The following is a 19,787-nucleotide window of genomic DNA, read 5'->3' as shown; positions in this document are numbered from 1 at the left end:
AACTAAAACAAATCAAAATCCTACCAAAACAAAATTGAATTTTAACCAAGCCTAAAAATAGAAATTTTATTTCTTTTTTTTATTTTAAAACCAAGTCAAGAATCTAATTTAAATTTAAAAGACTAAATTTAAATATAAAAAAAAAACTAAAACACACACATTTTTATTTTTTGATTTGAATAAAAGTTAAAAAAAAGAACGAAATCTAAAACTAAAAAATTAAAATACATAAATCTTTTATTTTTATTTTTTATTTCCATATAATAAAAATCTAAAAAGAAAATGATTAACTATTAAAATCTAAAAATTTAAAATCTAACAAAATATAAATCTAAAGACTAAAAATTAAAATCTATGTAAAACAAAACCTAAACTAAATTAAAGTCTAAATTGCAATCATAAACTAACCCTTTTTTATTTTAAAAGAAAAACGAATTTTTACGAAAATTTTAAAATCTAAAAAAAAAATAAACTAAATCTAAATCCCAAATTTATAAAACTCTAAACTAAACTAAAAATTAGATTAAAATCTAAATTACACTTTATGCTAACCCTTTTCTATACATCAAAGACTAAAAAAAAGGAAATACGATTTAATAAAAACGAAACTATAGTGAGACTACCGCCCTGAAGATGCGTACCCTTACCCTCTGCGTTAGAATGAAGATCCCGACCCCGTCAGAGAATGAAACGCAGAAAATCGAGAGCACAGCTAGACGGAGGAGGGCAGAAGAAAGATGAATCGGTTTTCTTACCTGAGCCGACGGATGATTTACCTGATGATCTTGAAGCTCTCCCAACCTGAAACGCGAAATTTTCTTTTACCTGAAACAGCGGCGTGTTGACAGGCCGGCACTATACCAATCCGATTTATGCTACACTGAAAACAGGACTTCGACGGATCGATTCGTTTTGCAATCACGTGTAACGAATGGGTTCGAAAAAGAACTGAGACAAGAGAGAAATGTTTTGAACGCTTGCAGGTCCACAATGGAGTCAACTGAAACCAGATCCGCGGGCTTTGCAAGATTCCACGTCATAAATTTGAATGAATTCGTCTGACTGCGTGATGGCCTGCTGCCTGACGCAGGGTTTTGATTTTTGCTTGTTTGAGACGGCTTTGAATCGTTTTGCTGCATCAATATACAGATTTCTTTTTACGCCAGAAGGCTAATACGTCAGGAGCCAAGACACGTGAATAAAAAGGCGTTTCGATATCAATGTCTGTCAACGGCCCAAAAAAATTTCGAAATCGATTTTAAAGAAATCAGCAGCAAGGTTTTTGCAAGAAGCCTGATTCCCTGAGCGCGGAAGGACTGCAGCTGCTAGCGAAATTGGATACGAACGAGGGGTTTTCGGACAACTTTAACAATCATGCAACCTGAAATAGACCTGATCATCGAAAAATAATATATACATAAAATCAAAACTGAGAACCCTAATGAAAACTGATATAAGTAAAACTGAAATTGAAGCCCTAGATCAGCTTAATAATTTACAGATTTGGCCCCTTAACAGCCAGATTCAGCAATGAGCACAGGAATATATTAAAGAAATAAAGATTTCAGATTTTCACTGTGAAGAACTTCAGAAAATCTCTCATGCAACTTAGAAAAATAAAACGAATGATAAACCCAGGATCAAATCCAATTGGGCTCAACAAAAAAATGCTTGCGGGAGTTGGCTGGTTCAGCCGAGAACTTCCCCGAACGCCCACAAAATTCCTTCAGAAAATGTTTTCTGCACAGCTCAAAACAACCGTCAATAAAGAGGGTAAAAATGCTGCTAGATCTCAAACAGTAATGGAGATACCTGCCATTACTTCAGAAACCCTAACAGCACTCAAACCCCAGCAAGTGAACAAGATACCTGTGCTCACAATACTCTACAAAAAGCTATTATTAATGGCTGAAAATAACATATGCAGAAAATGAAATGATCTCACAGCATTTCAAGAGAGTAACACCAGCAAGATATGGACCCCAAAGTCTTCTTTTATTAACCAGAAATAGATTTACAAGAGAGCTTCTTCAGTTTTAGACTCACAGATCCAATGATCTGAAATGACCCCTAGCACCCTATTTAAAGCAAATGATCCCAACGGCTAGTTCGAGTGATCCATGTAGAAATGATCTCGACCGTTGATGAGGATCAAGACATCTCTTGATCTCATCCGTCGATTTATTCACTTAAAATATTATTATTTTATTAGTTAGGGTTTTTGCTTTATTTTTTTAATTTTTTATTATTTTTTATTTATTTCATTTTTTAATTTTTATTTATTTTATTATTTTTATTCATTTTTTAATTTTTTAATTCATTTTAAAATGGATCATCGAACTAAGCCTTCGGAAACATCACCTAGGACCTAGGACTTAGGACTCATGAGGGGATTTAAAACATTTTCAACCCTCAAGACACATTTCATGATGACTTTTTACAATTTACATCTCAAGGGGACAAACCCACTTAACATAGACCCTCACAAACCACCCAGTTCGGCGACACAACTATAATCTAGCAGATCAACACACTAGGATTCTCCTAAAGTTCTAAGTGACAAAATCCATCCCGGCTTTGGGGTCAGGTTTGAAGGAAAACTCTGCCGATCCATGGATCGGTTAGACGAAAAACCTTCCGGGACGTAGATTACCACTAGAAAGTTAGGTCCACCTAGGCATGACTCATGTCTGCTAAGATTATTTACAATTACATACATGCAGACTGGGTTTACAATCAAAAATGATCAAGCTGCTGATGACTGCTGGATGGCACGGACATGCTGATCAGGTGCTGCCCCTTTTTCTTGACAGAAAGGGGAGTGTACTGCATGGGTAGTTGACCAGTAGTGGTCAACAGACACCATAATAGTTAAGGTATTTTAAATAGAGAGAAATAGTGTAGTAATTAGGCAGGTGATAGGTAGCCATACAGTATGCAATCTCGGATGTTTCCTTTTATGTTTACATAATTTCTGAGGACACCTTATCGAGCAAACCCTACCTTGTGGAGAACCCTTTGGGAAGCCACATTTTCTGGTAGAACCAGATATACAGTTTCCCTCAACTGTATATATATTGTTTAACTAGAACTGGTTTGCTATATATGAAAGAAGAGGGAAAATCCTGGGTGTAGAAAACAGTGACAATGGACATCTTATTTTATTATAGCCTTAGGCCCTCAGCTAGTCATTGTTACGAATCAAACACATTTTTAATGGGCTTGCCGCTTAAGTTTTAACTGTGTCTATGCCATATGGTCTACGACTTACCTGAACCTCACACACGCTACCAAGTTGCCAAACTTTCCAGCGACCAAACAACTCCAAGGAGATGATTCGGCTCCACTCTACGATTATACAGCGACGGAGAGCGACGACATCGGAGGAAAATAGCAAAAGAACCCTAAAAAAATAATTACGTGGGCTTTAAAGCAATTGATTTCATGGGGTATGTATTCAACTGGAGAAAAAAGGTTAGGGCAACATTTTTTAGACTCATAAAACTCGTTTTCCATTACTAAGACACGAAGAAAATGACAAAGTATGTTTTATGTTTTCCAGGACACGTTCAAAAACGTTTTCGACACTTTTTAGGGCGTTTTTCGTGACCGACAAGTTAAATACGGGACACGAGACCTTGGAGGACGTGTTCTGTGACTTAGAACCCCACAAATGACCCGGTCGTTCCTAGTGTTGGGCAGCGATGGCTGCTCCAAGCTTTGCGCTGGAACTGCGTCACCTCCTCTAGGAGCTGCGTCACCCTCACAGTGAGCCTCCCTTGCTCAGAAAGTCAATTTGCTAAAATGCTCCCTCTCTGCCCCACATAATCTCCCAAGCGCTGCCTCTAAGGGCCTTCGTTAGCTCCTACGGCTTTTGCGTCACCCTCTCTGGGACTGTGTTGTCTCTCCTGGTGCTGCTTTGCCTCTCTTCTATGTATTCTTCGGCCTCGAACTGAAGTTCCCTTGCCAAACTGCCCCTCATTGCAACTCAGATCACTAGTTCGATTTTTTCAGCAAACCTCACCCCAGAAAAATCAAACTCTTTGATCAATTCGATGTATCTCCAACTGACCTTCAAGCCTCCTCTTATACTTTTCATGTTGACGAATCAACGGTTGAGAATTAGTCCCTAATCAACGGCTAAGATTAGAACTGGCTTGATCCTCGTCACTTAGAACTTTCTCACCCATATTTTATTAATACACAATAATATTTTTATTTTCCTAAGTTTAGACTTAGGAACTCATTAAAAATATTAATTATTTTAATAACTCCTCATCCAGGTGGAATTTCTCCAAACGATTTCTGGCTCTTGGAGATCTCATGTGCCTTAGCCTCTCCACCAAATTTCTAATTTTGACACATTAGAAATCCCTATTGCATTATCTGGTTTATTATCTCCTACTTGTTCTTTCCATTAACAAGTTATTTATAAATATAAATACCAAAATAAACACAAATGCAACCTTAACACATATACAGATCAACAACTGAAATAACTGAGACAATCACACAAGGGACACTATTTTTGGATAATCGTCCCTAGAAAAACCCAATGCAGGAAAACCAGTGCAACAAATATGAGAGTTTTATTATTATGCAGTTTTCTGAATACAACTAGGGTGCCAGAAATGGCTCACCCTTGAGAGAGTTTCCTTGACAGAAGTATCTCTCCTCGGAGACACATATTCTGCCTGATCAACTACTTGATGAGTGATCCCACAACAACTTCGACAGTTCCTTAGCTGGACAACGAATGCTGCTCCAAGCTTCTCTCTCGGACTGCGTCACCCTCTTCTGCTTTGCGTCTACCTCTCAGTTCCCAGTCTGCCCCACGAAAGTTCCTCAGCGCTGCCTCTGCTGCTTCTGCGTTAGCCTCTTGGCCTTCTGTGTCACCTACGTTGGCCTCCTCAGCCTCTGCGTCAGCCTTCCAAGGCTTTGCGTTGTCTCTCTGACACTTTCTCTGCCTCTCTGATATGTATTCTCAGCCTTCTGCCAAACTGCCCCTCACTGCAACAGATCACTAACTCGATTTCTTAGCAAACCCTGCCCTAGAAAATCGAATTCTTGATCAACTTGGTGTGTCTCCAACTGACCCTCAAGCCTCCTCTTATACTTTTCCTGTTGACGATTCAATGGCTGAGATTAAGTCCCTAATCAATGGCTAAGATTAGATTTGGCTTGATCCTCGTCATTTAGAACTTTCTCACCCATTTTATATTAATACACATTAATATTTTAATTTTCCTAAGTTTAGACTTAGGAACCCCATTAAAAATATTAATTATTTTAATATCTCTCCATCTCAGTGGAATTTCCCCAAACGATTTCTGGGTCTTGGAGATTTTATGTGCCTTAGCCTCTCCACCAATTTTCATGGCTAGAGCACATCCAATGGTACCACAAATCAACACTCCCTCTTAGTGAGGAATGTGCTCTAGTAATGCTCCACCATTGAAACATCACATTGATCCTTCGCACTGGTACGTATGTTGATGCTTGGCCTGCTGCTTCGCATCCTCTGCACTGCTGCTCCCTATACTGCTACCCATGACACTGCCACTGCCATTGCTACATCTGCACTGCAGCTCCCTCTCAACACGCTGCCCATGCTGCCCCTAGCACTGCCACTGCCAACTGCTACACTGCAACTTAGTTGCCGAGAAGTAAGTAACTGTCTTCTCCCAAATACTGACATCCTGGTCAATCTAGAAGCCTCGTGATGCTTAAGTTGCCTCTACTTCTATTCTGTGCTCCCTTTGCTGTATACCCCTTTGTGCATCTTGCATTGCTGCAACCTCTACTGCATTGCCTCAGAATTCTGCAACCAAGCACTGCCTCGCTACTCCACTACACTTTGCTCCACTCGACTCCTGTCATCCTGCTACTGTCGTTAAGGGCTCCCGTAGCCGGATATGATCCAAGAGTTTGGGAACCTCAAGGATCCTGCCCCTAGTATGTAGTTATCCTGACTACAACTCAATGTCTCCCCACCTCTTCTCTAGAGGTGCATAAGCACTCATGGCACAATTGTCATCAGTCTCGACCTCTTTCTCTGCCTTAGCTAGAGCTGCCTTTGAATAGGTAGCCTCTCCCTTGTTTTTCTTCCTGGGACATTGGGATGCATAATGTCCTAGCTCCCCACAATGGAAGCACTTAACCTTGGATATGTCCTTTTTCTTCCTCTTCCCTTGCTGTCCCACAGATGCTAGAGCCACATCCTCCTCCTCCTTCTTGATTCGACCTCCCTTGCCACCACTCCCTGCCTTGGTCATCCTCCTGATCTCTTCCTGGCGAAGAGTTGCCCACATCTCCTCCCAACAAGGAAGAGTAGCCCTGCCCAAAATACTATCGACAAATGTCTCCCACTCCTCGGAAACTGCATTCAGGGCAGTCCTGACCATAAATTCTGGATCTAGTGTAGACCCCACAGAAGTAAGTTGGTCGTGAATCTCCTACAACTTGAGAAGGAATGGATCTATCTGCTCTCCCTTCTGCATCTGATATGACCACAACTGATTCTCCAATAACATCTTCCGCTGCACAGAAGAGCCCTAGTATAAGGTGATCAGGGTGTCCCACATCTTCTTTGCTATGTTCTTCTCAACAATATGTGGTATGACATGATCTTTGACCCCGTCTAGGATCATGCACTTTGCCCTCGCCATTGCATCCTCATACTTTGCGTTCTCAGTTGGGTCAACTAGGATAGCCACAGTTCTCAAGGCAAAGTCTTTGATGCGATGTCGATCCAGGACTGCCAAGATCCTGGCCTTCCAGATGACAAAGTTGGAAGTTCTGTCAAACCTGTCTTGATCCCTTGGTCTGTTCATTGCCATTTTAGCTCTTTTGGACTCCCTCTGAGTCTCCACTCCCTTCCTAGAAATCTCCCTCTAAGACCTGATTTCCCTTTTGGAAATCCTCTGGCCAACTGTCGAACCGCTCCTCTCCAATCCTCCTTTGTCGCTACAACACGGATCTGGATTCCTTGGCTAGAAATCCGTCGAGGTATTGATTCCCTCTACCTTGGTACCGTCTCCTTAGACACTGTTCTGCTTCGACACAAATCACCAGCTCCTCAAATCACAATTTGTCCACAGCTCCTCAAGCCCCGACAACTGAAGAACTGAGCCCTTCAGGCTTTGCGCAATCACGATAAAGGCTGAATCTGCTCCTCTTGGCCGCAGCGTCTATCCCTCCTGGCTAAGAAAATGATCAGGCACTGCGTAGATCTGATCTGCCCCTCTCTGCCTCTGTGCTGGCCCTCCTCCTGGCTCGAAATGATGGCGCAGGCTTTGTGTCACTTCTTCTCTTGCTCCTTCTGCTTGGAACAACGCTGTCTCTCGGGACAACTGCTACTGCTGCAAATTTCAAATTTTTGTTGGTGCCTTCAGTCCTCCTGTGATCTGCAACGCTCTGATACCATGTTGAAATTTCTAAGTCTGACACATCAAAAATCCCTACTACATTATCTGGTTTATTATCTCCTACTTGTTCTTTCCATTAACAAGTTATTTATAAATATAAATACTGAAATAAACACAAATGCATCCTTAACACATATACAAATCAACAACTGAAATAACTGAGACAATCACACAAAGGACGTCGTTATTTTTGGACAATCGTCCGCTGAAAAACTGATGCAGCAACTATAAGCGTTTTATTATTATGCAGTTTTCTGAATACAACTAGGGTGCCCGAAATGGCTCACCCTTCAAAGAATTTCCTTGGCAGAAGTATCCCTCCTAGGAGATAGATGTTCTGGTTGATCAACTACCGGATGATTGATCCCACTGCAACTTCGACAGTTCCTTAGCTGGATAGTGAAAGCTGCTCCAAGCTTCTCTCTGGAACAAAGTCACCCTCCAGGGACTGCGACACCCTCTTCTGCTCTGCGTCTGCCTCTCAGTTCCCAGTCTGCCCCACGAATGTTCCTCAGCACTGCCTCTTCAACCCGGCGTCAGCTCTTCTAGCCTCTTCACAGCCTCTGCTGCTTTCGCGTTAGCCTCTTCGCCCCTGCGTCACCTATGCTGGCCTCCTCAGCCTCTGCGTCAGCCTTCCAAGGCTCTGCCCTATCTCTCCGACACTTTGTCTACTTCTCTGATATGTATTCTCGTCCTTCTGCCAAACTGTCCCTCGCTGCAACAGATCACTAACTCGATTTCTCAGCAAACCCTGCCCCAGAAAATCAAATTCTTGATCAACTTGGTGTATCTCCCACTGACCCTCAAGCCTCCTCTTATACTTTTCCTGTTGACAATTCAATTGCCGAGATTAAGTCCCTAATCAACTAAGATTAGATTTGGTTCCTTGTCATTTAGAACTTTCTCACCCATTTTATATTAATACACATTAATATTTTAATTTTCCTAAGTTTAAACTTAGGAACCCCATCAAAAATATTAATTATTTTAATATCTCTCCATCTCGGTGGAATTTCCCCAAACGATTTCTGGGTCTTAGAGATCTTGTGTGCCTTAGCCTCTCCACCAATTTTTATGGCCAGAGCACATCTGATGCTACCACAAATCAATAGAGCACATATGATGCTACCCAAAATCAACACTCCCTCTTAGCGAGGAATGTGCTCTAGCAATGCTTCACCATAGAAGCATCATACTGATCCTCCGCATCAGTCCTTTGTGCTGATGCTTGGTCTCCTTCCCTACATCCATTGCACTGTTGTTTCCTATACTGCCGCCCATGACACTGCCACTGCCACTGCTACATCTGTACTGTAGCGCCATTTCAACATGATGCATTATGATGCCCATAGCACTACCACTGCTAACTGCTGCATTGCAACTCAGTTACTGAGAAGTATGTAACTAACTTCACTCAAACACTGACATCCTGGTCAGTCTGGAAGCCTCGTGATGCTGAAGCTACCTCTACTGCTATCCTGTGCTACCTCTGTTGCCATTGTGCTGCTGCAACCATTTCTATGCCTTTCGCATTGCTGCAACCTCCACTGCGCTACTACAGACTTTTGCACTCTAGCACTGCCTTTCCGCTCCACCACACCTTGCTCCACCTAACACCTGTCATCATGCTACTGTTGTTAAGGGCTCCCATAGCTGTATGTGATCCAAGAGTTTGGGCTTGATACAGGGGCTTGATACTCCGTCACCAGCACTTTCTAACTCAAACTGCCTAACAGGCCAACACACAACTTTCCATGATTAAAACTCAATTCAAATAGGCAACAAAAACTCTAATCTCGCTAATGAAGGACTTGACTTTAGCTCCATCATGACTCAACTCAGTTGATTGTTATAGTGACCTCGCATTTTGAGGAGCTCAGTTCCTAATCACCACTGGCAGTAATCGATCAATCTTGCCTTGATTCCTTTGCTTGCCCTGCATGGAGTGTTGTTCAATTAATTTTTTATATGGCTTGCTATGTAAAGAATTTAGACTGGGATTTTCTACTGTCACTGCACCCCTTAAAATAGTGAAAGTCGATATTGAGTTGTCGGATGGTATTGCAACCCCTAGAGTCGATGAATGCGGCCCTTTGAAACAAGGAAATCAACCTTGAGTAGCTTCAATAGTAATATGAACACATATTGTTGCATATTGCTATGCACCTCTGGTGTCCCCAACCAGCGTGGCCTCGTTCCTGTTGTTCCAAGTTACCTGTAATATTCCTAATTAGCCATGGCTAATTAGAATATTCGATTTTGCTCAATTTTGCCTTCTATAGTTATTTATAAATAAAAGGGTGAGTAAAGGGGGACATAACTCACTTTTTGAATAAAGTCACTCCCTAGTAGCACAACGTTGTAACTTAAAAGGGGAGCCAAGGGGGCCAAAGGACCACGTAGAGAAGGGGCCCACATAGACACTTGGAGGGACTACGCAGATGGAGAAGGAGCACGTGGCAAGAGAAAGACTATGTTGGAGGAGGTGGCCTTAGGGTTTTGAGAGAGGCCAACGCTATAAAGGAGAGAGAAGCCTCCTCATTTGGGCATTTGATTATGTTGCATTTGAGCTAGTCACTTCGACTTAGAGCATGCTGGCTGTTTAGCCTGTCTGCAGCACTGTTTAGTGCATTGAGTGTCTCCATTCGAAGATCTCACCCTTAGCCCCGGGGGAGTTCGAGTGCCTGCTCAGGCAAGGTAGTTCCATCAATATTTTGTAGGAGGAGTGATCTCTGGAGTTGAGGAGGAACTGAACATTTTGATGACTGCGCAGTCTTGAGAGGAGAGGACGCAGTCTCTTTGGGTAGGAGCTCCGGATTGGGTTTATGTGGAGGATTTGAGCTTGGCGATTGAGCTAGGGATCAACCCTTGCATATTGGAGGATTTTGGCAGAGTCTTGGGTAGAGTTTTGGAGGATTCTCTTCAAGAGCAGCGCAGAGCCTTGAGGGATAATGTAGATCCTCAAGGGGGTGGTTTTTGGGGGTCAACTATTTTAGAAAAGCTTTCTGGGCTTTTTTGGGTTTATTGAGCAGAGGCTGATTCCAGAGTTTCAACATTTTCTGAGGAGGGGAACAGCCCCAAATCATCACTTGATTCCAACAGTAGCAGCAGCACCGCAGTTCTCCGGCAGCTTGGACACAGTTCAGAGAGAGGCCATTTCCTTACCATTCTGAGTGTATTTCTTCACTTGCCTTGTGCAAGTCGAGGTGCTATCTTTTTGATCACCTCTTGTACTCTTTCCATTACTCAGTATAATAAAATGGCTTAGCATTTCTCTCTGCATTTCTCGCGTATCTGCTTATATTCCATGTATACATTATTGTATGTTGCACTACTGTTATTTCTCTGGTTGGAGTTTGCTTGTGTTTGAGGGTTTCCCCTGATAAGGGATATTACATTACCTTACATAATCTACGTTCGAGAATCTGAGCCCAATCAAACTCAATACACTTGTTCACCTCCTTATACTGATGTCACTAATGCTCATATACGTCAGCAAAAATACACTCGAGCTTGATTGATTGGTCCACCATATGCTACGAATATATCCAATTTACACTAAATCACACGCAGACAATATGTTGATTTGGGGTAGCATCGGATGTGCTCTACCCATGAAATTTGGTGGAGAGGTTAGGGCACATGAGATCTCCAATATCTAGAAAGGGTTTGGGTAGATTCTAAACAGTTAGGGAGATATTAAAATAATTAATATTTTTAATGGAGTTCCTAAGTCTAAACTTAGGGAAATTAAAATATTAATGTGGATTAATATAAAACTATGTTAGAATGGTCCAAAAGACATGGATCAAGCCAAATCTAATCTTAGTCGTTGATTAGGGACTTAATCTCGGTCGTTGATATGTCAACAAGAAAAGTATAAGAGGAGGCTTGAGGGTCACTTGGAGAGTACACCAAATGATCAGTCATTCTATTCTCTAGAGCGGGGTTTGCTAAGAGAGATAGAATCAGTGATTGGAGTTGCAGCTGAGGGGCAGTGAGTACAGAGAGACAGAGAGGCAGAGATAGTGTCGGGAGATCAGCGCAGGAGCCAAAGAGAGTGACACAGTAGCATCCAGGGCTCACACAAGGCCACACAGAGGCCGCCAGGAGCTACGTAGTGCTTAAGAGAGGCCAACGTAGCTGACACAGAGGGCCAGAAGGTTGACATAGGGCCTCCTGAGGCTGACGCAGGCCCACTCAGGGTGACGCAGGGCCAACACTGGGCAGAGAGAGGCTAGCGCAGTCCAGAAAGGTAGACGCTAAGGTTTCTGGGGCAGATTGGAGTTGAGGAACTGCCAAAGGGTTTATTCGGGGTTTCAGCCGGGACATTTGTCTCAGACTGAGAGGTACTACTGCCAAGGGAGTTCTCTGTTGGGTAAGTTGGATTTGGCACCCAAATTGTAGTCTGAAATTGCTTAATAAGAAAACCCTAAGATAGTTGCACCGGTTTCCCCGCATTGGGTTTTTCCGGGGACATTGGTCCAAAAATAATGGTGTCATTTTGTATGCTTGTTTCTGTTTCCTTCAGTTGATGATCTGTAATATGTTGAGCATGCACTAGTGTTTATTTTTAGTATTTACATTGTAAATAACTTGTTAAGTAATTGAACAAGTAGGTAGGAATAAATCAGTGAAGTTCATGGAGGGTTTCTAACTGGTAAACTTAGAAACTTCAACATGGTATTAGAGCGTGGTTGCAGATCACAAGAGAAGTGAGGACATCAGCCAAGCGGAGCAATAGCAACAAAAAACATCTGTCTCGAGTGACAGAAGTTGTTTCTAGCAGAGTAGCAACAAGGGAAGGGTGACACAGTGCTTGTGTTATCAAGGGTGAGCCAAGAAGAGGCAACGTAGAGGCTAAGGGAGGCAAATGGAGACTCACGCAGAGCCACACAAAAGCTAGGAACACTGACATAGTTGGTTGAGGAGGCCGAGTTGCTGGTGCCGGGATTGCGCAGAGCCTAGGAGCTCTCACCTTCAAGTTACTGGGGTTTAGGAGGCTGTGGGAAAGTTGCAGAGTGGAGCTGGTGGAGTAGTGTAGTCAAAACAATACCTAACAGGGCAAGGAGGAGGGAGTTGCTACTAAGGGTTTCTAGCCGAGAAATCCAGATCAGTGGTGCAGTTGCACAGACGATCAGAGTAGGGGGCATCTTGATATCGGCAGAAGGATTTCCAAGAGGGAAATCGAGACTCAGAGGGAGTCACATCGAGAACTTCCAGGAGAGAAGTAGAAGAGCAGCATGGCACTACACGAAGCAAGAGACCAGGACAGACTGGACGGAGCTTCAAACTTCGCAGTCTGGAAGGCCAAAATCTTATCCATGCTTGATAGAAATCGTGTCAAGCACTTCACCTTGAGTACGATAGTGATCCTACTTGACCCAGTTGATAACGACAAGTACGAGGAGGCAACGGAAAGGGCCAAGAGCATCATCCTTGATGAGGTCAAGGACCATGTAGTAACACACATTGCCGAGGAGGAAACGACAAATGAGATGTGGGAGGCCCTAAAGAAATTGTACCAACATACTTCTGTGCAAAGAAGAATGTTAATAGAAAATCAGATGAGGTCATACCAAATGAAGAAGGGAGAACCGATCGACACCTTCCTCGGTGGACTAAATGAGATCCAACATCAGTTGACTTCCATAGGGGCCACGCTGGATCAAGAATTAATGGTGAGCACAACCTTGAATGCAGTCTCAGGAGACTGGGAGGTATTTGTCCAAATTATACTGGGCAGAGGGACCCTTCCACCTTGGGAGGAGATGTGGGCAAATCTTCGCCAAGAAGAGATTAGACAATAGAAAAAGGCAGGAAGTAGCAATAAGGGGATCAGAGTCAAAAAGGAGGAGAAAGATGTTGCCCTAGCATCTGAGGGAAAGCAAGAAAAACGGAAGAAGAAGGATCTCTCCAAGATCAAGTGCTTCCACTGTGGGGAGCTGGGTCATTATGCGACCCAGTGTCTAAGGAAGAAGAGTAAGGGAGAGTGTTCTGAGACTAAGGCAACGCCAACAAGGGCAGAAAAGGAAGTGGAGACAGACGATGACTGTGTCATGAGTGCACACACACCACTTAAGCGGAAGTGGGGAGACATCAAGCTGTAGTCAGACAGACTATAGGCAATGAGGGGTAGGACCTCGAGGTACCCAACCTCTTGGATTAGACATTGCTACGGGAGCCCCGAATAGGAGTAGCAGGACTAGCGGATGTGGGAAGAGACAGATGCAGATGAAGCAGCAGAGAGAGCTATAGTGCAGGATTCCTAGGAAAACGCGAGGCTAGCAAGTTGCAACAGTGCGAGAGGCACGGGAGTGTTGCACCAGTGTAGGATGGCACAGAGAGGTGTGCAACGGTGTGAGATGCAAGGAGTTGTTGCAACAGCGCAGAGGTCAGAGAGGGAGCACTTGTCAGCGATAAAAGGAGCTTAAGTATCAAGAGTGTCTCTAGCCCAACAGAGAGGTCAGAATTGGGAGATCAGTTACTTACTTCTCAGTAACTAAGTTATAGTGCAGCGGTGGGCAGCACGATGTAGCATGATGAGAGGAGATGCAGTGCAGATGCAACAGTGTTAGAGCCATGGGCAGTAACACAGATGTAGAGGGAGCTATTGTACAGATGCAACAGTGGCAGTGGCAGAACCATGGGCAGCAGTACAGGATACAACAGTGCAGAGGATGGTGGGCAGCAGGCCTAGCATCAGCACAGGGACCGATGCCGGATGATCAGAGTAATACTCAGTGAGGAGTATTGCTAGAGCACAATCCTCGCTAAGAGGGAGTGTTGATTTGGGGTAGCATCGGATGTGCTCTAGCCACAAAATTTGGTGGAGAGGTTAGGGCACATGAGATCTCCAATACCCAGAAAGGGTTTGGGAAAAGTTTAAACAGTTAGGGAGATATAAAAATAATTAATATTTTTGATGGAGTCCCTAAGTCTAAACTTAGGGAAATTAAAATATTAATGTGGATTAATATAAAACTGTGTTAGAATGGTCCAAAAGACATGGATCAAACCAAATCTAATCTTAGCCGTTGATTAGGGAATTAATCTTGTCCATTGATATGTCAACGAGAAAAGTATAAGAGGAGGCTTGAGGGTCACTTGGAGAGTACACCAAATGATCAATCATTCTATTCTCTAGAGCGGGGTTTGCTAAGAGAGATAGAATTAGTGATCGAAGTTGCAGCTGAGGGGCAGTGAGTATAGAGAGACAAAGAGGCAAAGATAGTGCTGGGAGATTAGCACAGGAGCTAGGGAGAGTGACGCAATAGCAGCCAGGGCTCACGCAGGGCCACGCAGAGGCAGCCAGGAGCTGCACAGTGCTTCAGAGAGGCCAGCGTAGCTGACACAGAGGGCCAGAAGCTTGACGCAAAACCTTCTGAGGCTGACGCAGGCCCATTCAGGGTGACACAGGGCCAGTGCTGGGCAGAGAGAGGTTGGCGCAATCCAGAAAGGCAGACAATGGGGTTTTTGGGACAGATTGGAGTTGAGGAACTGCCGGAGGGTTTATTCGGGGTTTCAGCCGGGACATTTGTCTCAAACTGAGAGGTACTACTGCCAAGGGCATTCTCTGTAGGGTAAGGCGGATTTGGCACCCAGATTGTACTGTGAAATTTCTTAATAGGAAAACCCTAAGATAGCTGCACTGATTTTCCCGCATTAGGTTTTTCCGGGGACATTGGTCCAAAAATAACAGTGTCATTTTGTATGCTTGTTTCTGTTTCCCTCAGATGATGATCTATAATATGTTGAGCATGCACTAGTGTTTATTTTTAGTATTTACATTGTAAATAACTTGTTAACAGAACAAGAAGGTAGGAATAAATCAGTAAAGTGCATGGAGGGTTTCTAACTAGTAGACTTAGAAACTTCAACACACTAGTCTACCTCAACTAAATATCCTAGAAAACACACCATGACTTTACCCATCAATCAATACATAATGCTTACATAAAATGCTCACCAACCATATCTACCAGATCAACAACTTCAACCACATTAAATCTCCATCGCACTTGACTTATTGACCTCTGCAACAAAATCACATGGCTCCATACATAGGCTCAATCAGTCTTGTCAAAAGAACAAATTCTTGATGCTACGAGTGTACATGCTCATATCTCCTCGGCCTCATGTAAGTTCGATTAGCTTCATAAGAAGAACCCTTGATGCTTTGCAACTCGATCTTGTAAATAATGATTTTTTGGTGAATCACAATCTCCTAAATCCTCCAACTTGGCTTTGGCACAAAAGCAATTTTGTCTCCTACAACAATTGATAGATCCAACCCAACTAATTGATGAGAAAAACCCTCAGGCTAACAGGAAAACCAACTCTGATACCACTGTAATATCCCAAAAATTAATTTGACAATTTTTTTGGAATATTTTCTTCAAAAGTTTATACCATAAATCTTTTCATTTAAAACCCAATCAAAATTCACAATTTACATCATGAAGTTATCAACAAAACAATAAATTTGGCATTATGAAAAGTCCAAAAATACTGTAACTCAATCTGATAGAATGAATAATAGCAAACTCATCTATATTTTTATTAACTAGAAGATGAATACATGTTAATACAAATGGTCAATAGTTGAGCTGGAAAATATCTGAGATTGCCCTTAGTTGTTGTAATATTTGATCCTGTGCTCCCAAAACTGAACTAGAAATTACGCCCAAATTGGAGATCTGGGTGATCCCCAATCCAATCCACATATCTACTCACACTAGTGTTGATGAAGTTGCGTGAGATTTCTCACTAAAACCTCCCAATAGTGAGTTTGGGTTTCGTCCAAAGTTCAAACACACCAAGAAACCCCAAAGGTTTTCATCCTAGGACTCTCTATGCCTAAAAACTAAGTTCTCAGGACCTTTCCCAAAGACACTACTCCAAATCCAAGATGATCCCAAATGACTTTCTTCCCCTCCTTTTAAAGATTCAACAGATCTCTCTCCAGCCTTCTAGAAACACTTTTATTTTGTTATTTCATTCCCACTATAAAAGCTTCTCCCTTTTATTTTATTGAAGCGACTTTTTATTTTAAGTCACTTTTCCCTTTTTGATCTTGTTCTCCAATTAAGCACCTTTCCCATCTTTTATCTAATAAAATTAAATTTAAGTCACTTTTAATGGTTGGAAACCCATCATATTTGCATCATAAGGGAAACCAAAAAATGGGATATTATAAACAATTAATGGTAATGTGAAAATTTTCAATAAAATTATGAAAAGGAAAGATAAAATGAAATTTGTTTTAGTCGTGTTTGAGAGTTTCAATACCGAAATATGGTTGATATGTTGGGATGGCCAAGTTTCCCCCAACATAGGTAGAAACCCCAATGCTACAACAATAGCCACAAGAACAATCATTACCTCCAACATCATGTTCCTCTATGGTTTATGTTGATTTTTGGTAGCATCAGATGTGCTCTAGCCATGAAAATTGGTGGAGAGGCTAAGGCACATGAGATCTCCAAGACCCAGAAATCGTTTGGAGAAATTCCACCCAGATGAAGAGATATTAAAATAATTAATATTTTAATGGTTCCCCAAGTCTAAACTTAGGAAAATAAAAATATAAATGTGTAATAATATAAAATGGGTGAGAAAGTTCTAAGTGACAAGGATCAAACCAGTTCTAATCTTAGTCGTTGATTAGGAACTTAATCTCGGTCATTGAATCGTCAACAGGAAAAGAATAAGAGGAGGCTTGAGGGTCAGTTGGAGATACACCAAGAGAGATCAAGAATTCAATTTTTTGGGGTTGGGTTTGCTGAGGAAATCAAGTTAGAGATCAGTTGCAGTGAGGGGTAGTTCAACAAGGGATTTCGATCCAAGGCTGAAGAATACATATCAGAGAGGCAACAAAGTGTCGGAAGAGGCAGCGCAGAGCCTAGGAGGGCTGACGCAAAGGCTAAGAAGGCCAATGCAGAGGACGCAGAAGCTGCAGAGGCAGATGCAGAGGATGCAGAGGCTGACGCAGACAACGCAGAAGGCTATAGAGGCTGACGCTGGGATGAAGAGGTTGCGCTAAGGAGGTTCTGTGGGTTAGACTAAGAGTAGATCAACTAGGAGAGGGTGACGCAGTTCCAGAGGAGTGCTAGGAGCAGCGTTCGCTGTCCAACACAAGGAACAGTCAGAGTCACTGTGGGGTTGATCATCCGGTTGTTGATTTGCCGGAATATATGTCTCCAGAGAGAGGTACTAGTGCCAAGGATATTCTGTGAAGGGTGAGCCATTTTTGGCACCCTAGTTGTATTTAGAAATTTGCTTAATAATCAAACCCTCATATATGTTGCACCGGTTTTCCCGCATTGGGTTTTTCTGGGGATGATTGTTCAAAAATAACGGTGTCCCTTGTGTTGTCTCAGTTTATTTTAGTTGTTGATCAGTTTACTTCGATGTTTATGTTATTAAATAACTTGTTAATGTAAAGAACAAGTAGGAGATAGTAAACCAGATATTGCAGTAGGGGTTTCTAAAGTGTTAGATTCATAAATTTTCATAGTTAATATGCATGGCTCAAATCTTAACATCACAAGAGAAACTCTAGCATCTCACAAGAGAAATCTCTATCATAACATCAAAGACATCTCTCTCCCCTTATCTTCTCCCAGAGTTTCCTCATGAACCCCAACATCATGCTCGTAGAATTGCGCTATGAACCCTAGCATCTTGCTCGCTACAAGACTACTCCAAGATAATACAAAGAAAATAGTATAATGATGATAATGGCTACAAGAGCTCTCTACTTCCTTATATATACAAGTGAGGAAGGCCAACATAAATTAAGGACAGGTTTTAATATGAGTAGCTAATAAGGAAACCCCACATAAAGTGCTATATAATACAAGGATGTAGATGTGTCAAACTAAGGCTTATCCAATACCCTTAATGAAACACCCTCCAAGCATGATCCTCCTTGGTTCAACACCTCTCCTCCATCACAACTCTCTAGCCTATTCTACTTATGAATTATCCAAGAAACCTTATAAATGTCCCCTACTAACATGTTGTATTCACTATTATGTCCCAAACTAAGTCACCAACTTTAATTCATGCTCAATCAAAGGAATTGCTATCCAAAATATCAGCGCTAAAATTTCTTTCATATTTCTTTCATTATCAATTGTGATTAATGACCTTCAATACAACATTCACAAAAGTTGGATTAATTAATTGCTCATTGATTATCTTTTCTTTGCACCATGTTTTAGGCACTACTAAAAATTTACCTGCAACTTGTTGACTTCAGAAGATGCTTGATGTTGTTCTTCTTCATCGTTCACCTTATATCTGCATTAGAACAATATACATTGATGAGTTGTTACCTAGTAATAGTACTAAAATAGGTTATTCCATTTATTCTTTTTTTTTCTATCTTAACTAATTAGCAATTAAAACAATGGTAATTAATCTCAAATAATTGTAACTATCGATATATTTATTTCTTGTGAAATGAAGGAAATGTCTCTGCATGTGGCAAATTTATATAAATAGTAATTTTTATCACTTAGAATGAACTAGTCAAAAGTTTATCTTGGTTGATTCAGAATTTTCAGTTCATGGACATATCTTGATAGATTTGATATTAACAATTTGATGGATTAGCCAAACTTCGCACATGGCTATAAATCTTCATTTTCAAAGTTATGAGATTGAACGTGTTTCTTACATGAGACCTTAAAGGAAGTTTTCTTTAGGGATCAATCCACACTCATGCCAGTACAGAGTCTGATGTTCTTCTTGAATTCAGCAGTCTTCCCACAGTTGCATGTGACATGTAATACTTGGCAGATGCATAGGAAGGAGAAGAATTCAGAAGGCTAATTTCAGATTTCCAAGATTTTCTATCTTGGTAATTTTTCTATTGTTAGAAAGTTCATACTTTTGGACTCTGATCATAAGGTTGGATACCTTTTATGGAGACATGCATATGCTTTAACATTGGTTATGATTAGAGAAATTTATAAAAAAGGGGGAAAATTAAAGTTTTTCTTTTGGAAACCAATTACACTTTTTAGATACCTTTTATGGAGGGCATGTGTGCAAACTGTGGAGATGATTGAAGGACATGAAAAATTAGGTCAAATTAGCATTCCTATTTTTTGAAAATCGGACATTGAGCAACGTTCATATGATCATGGAGATGAAAACCAAAAGTTTCAAGTGATTTTGAGAAAATAAAAATTTTGAGTTCTCAATTCTAGATATAGCAAGTAACCTAGGATTGCCCTTTTAGCAATGGAGATGAGTTTTAATATCGAAAAGATTCTAAGCACTCCAATATATGTGGATGTTCTCTATTTTTAGAGGTGGAGATGAGCACCCTAATCTATGTTGGCAATA

At 41.5% G+C, this 19,787-nt stretch overlaps 1 protein-coding gene across 7 annotated transcripts in view; it reads right to left on the bottom strand.

Moving 5' to 3' along the window:
- Positions 1-19,787, bottom strand: part of LOC149257211 (uncharacterized) — a 571,530-nt gene that overhangs the window by 118,819 nt on the left and 432,924 nt on the right. For 5 of the 7 annotated variants that reach the window (XM_089413730.1, XM_089413724.1, XM_089413726.1 and 2 more), the window contains one exon: positions 18,674-18,734. The exons of 1 other annotated variant lie outside the window; for it this stretch is intronic. In XM_089413730.1, coding sequence (XP_089269856.1) covers positions 18,674-18,734 — 61 coding nt within the window. Of the gene's footprint in view, positions 1-18,672; positions 18,735-19,787 lie in introns of those variants that run through there. One more of the 7 variants, XR_016256690.1, reaches the window with a different exon arrangement.

Source organism: Pinus tabuliformis, chromosome 6, assembly GCF_031772625.1.
Source record: "Pinus tabuliformis cultivar Carrire ecotype Pingquan chromosome 6, CPIR1, whole genome shotgun sequence".
NCBI classification, from domain to species: domain Eukaryota; kingdom Viridiplantae; phylum Streptophyta; class Pinopsida; order Pinales; family Pinaceae; genus Pinus; species Pinus tabuliformis.
This window is presented reverse-complemented; position numbering and strand designations above follow the sequence as displayed.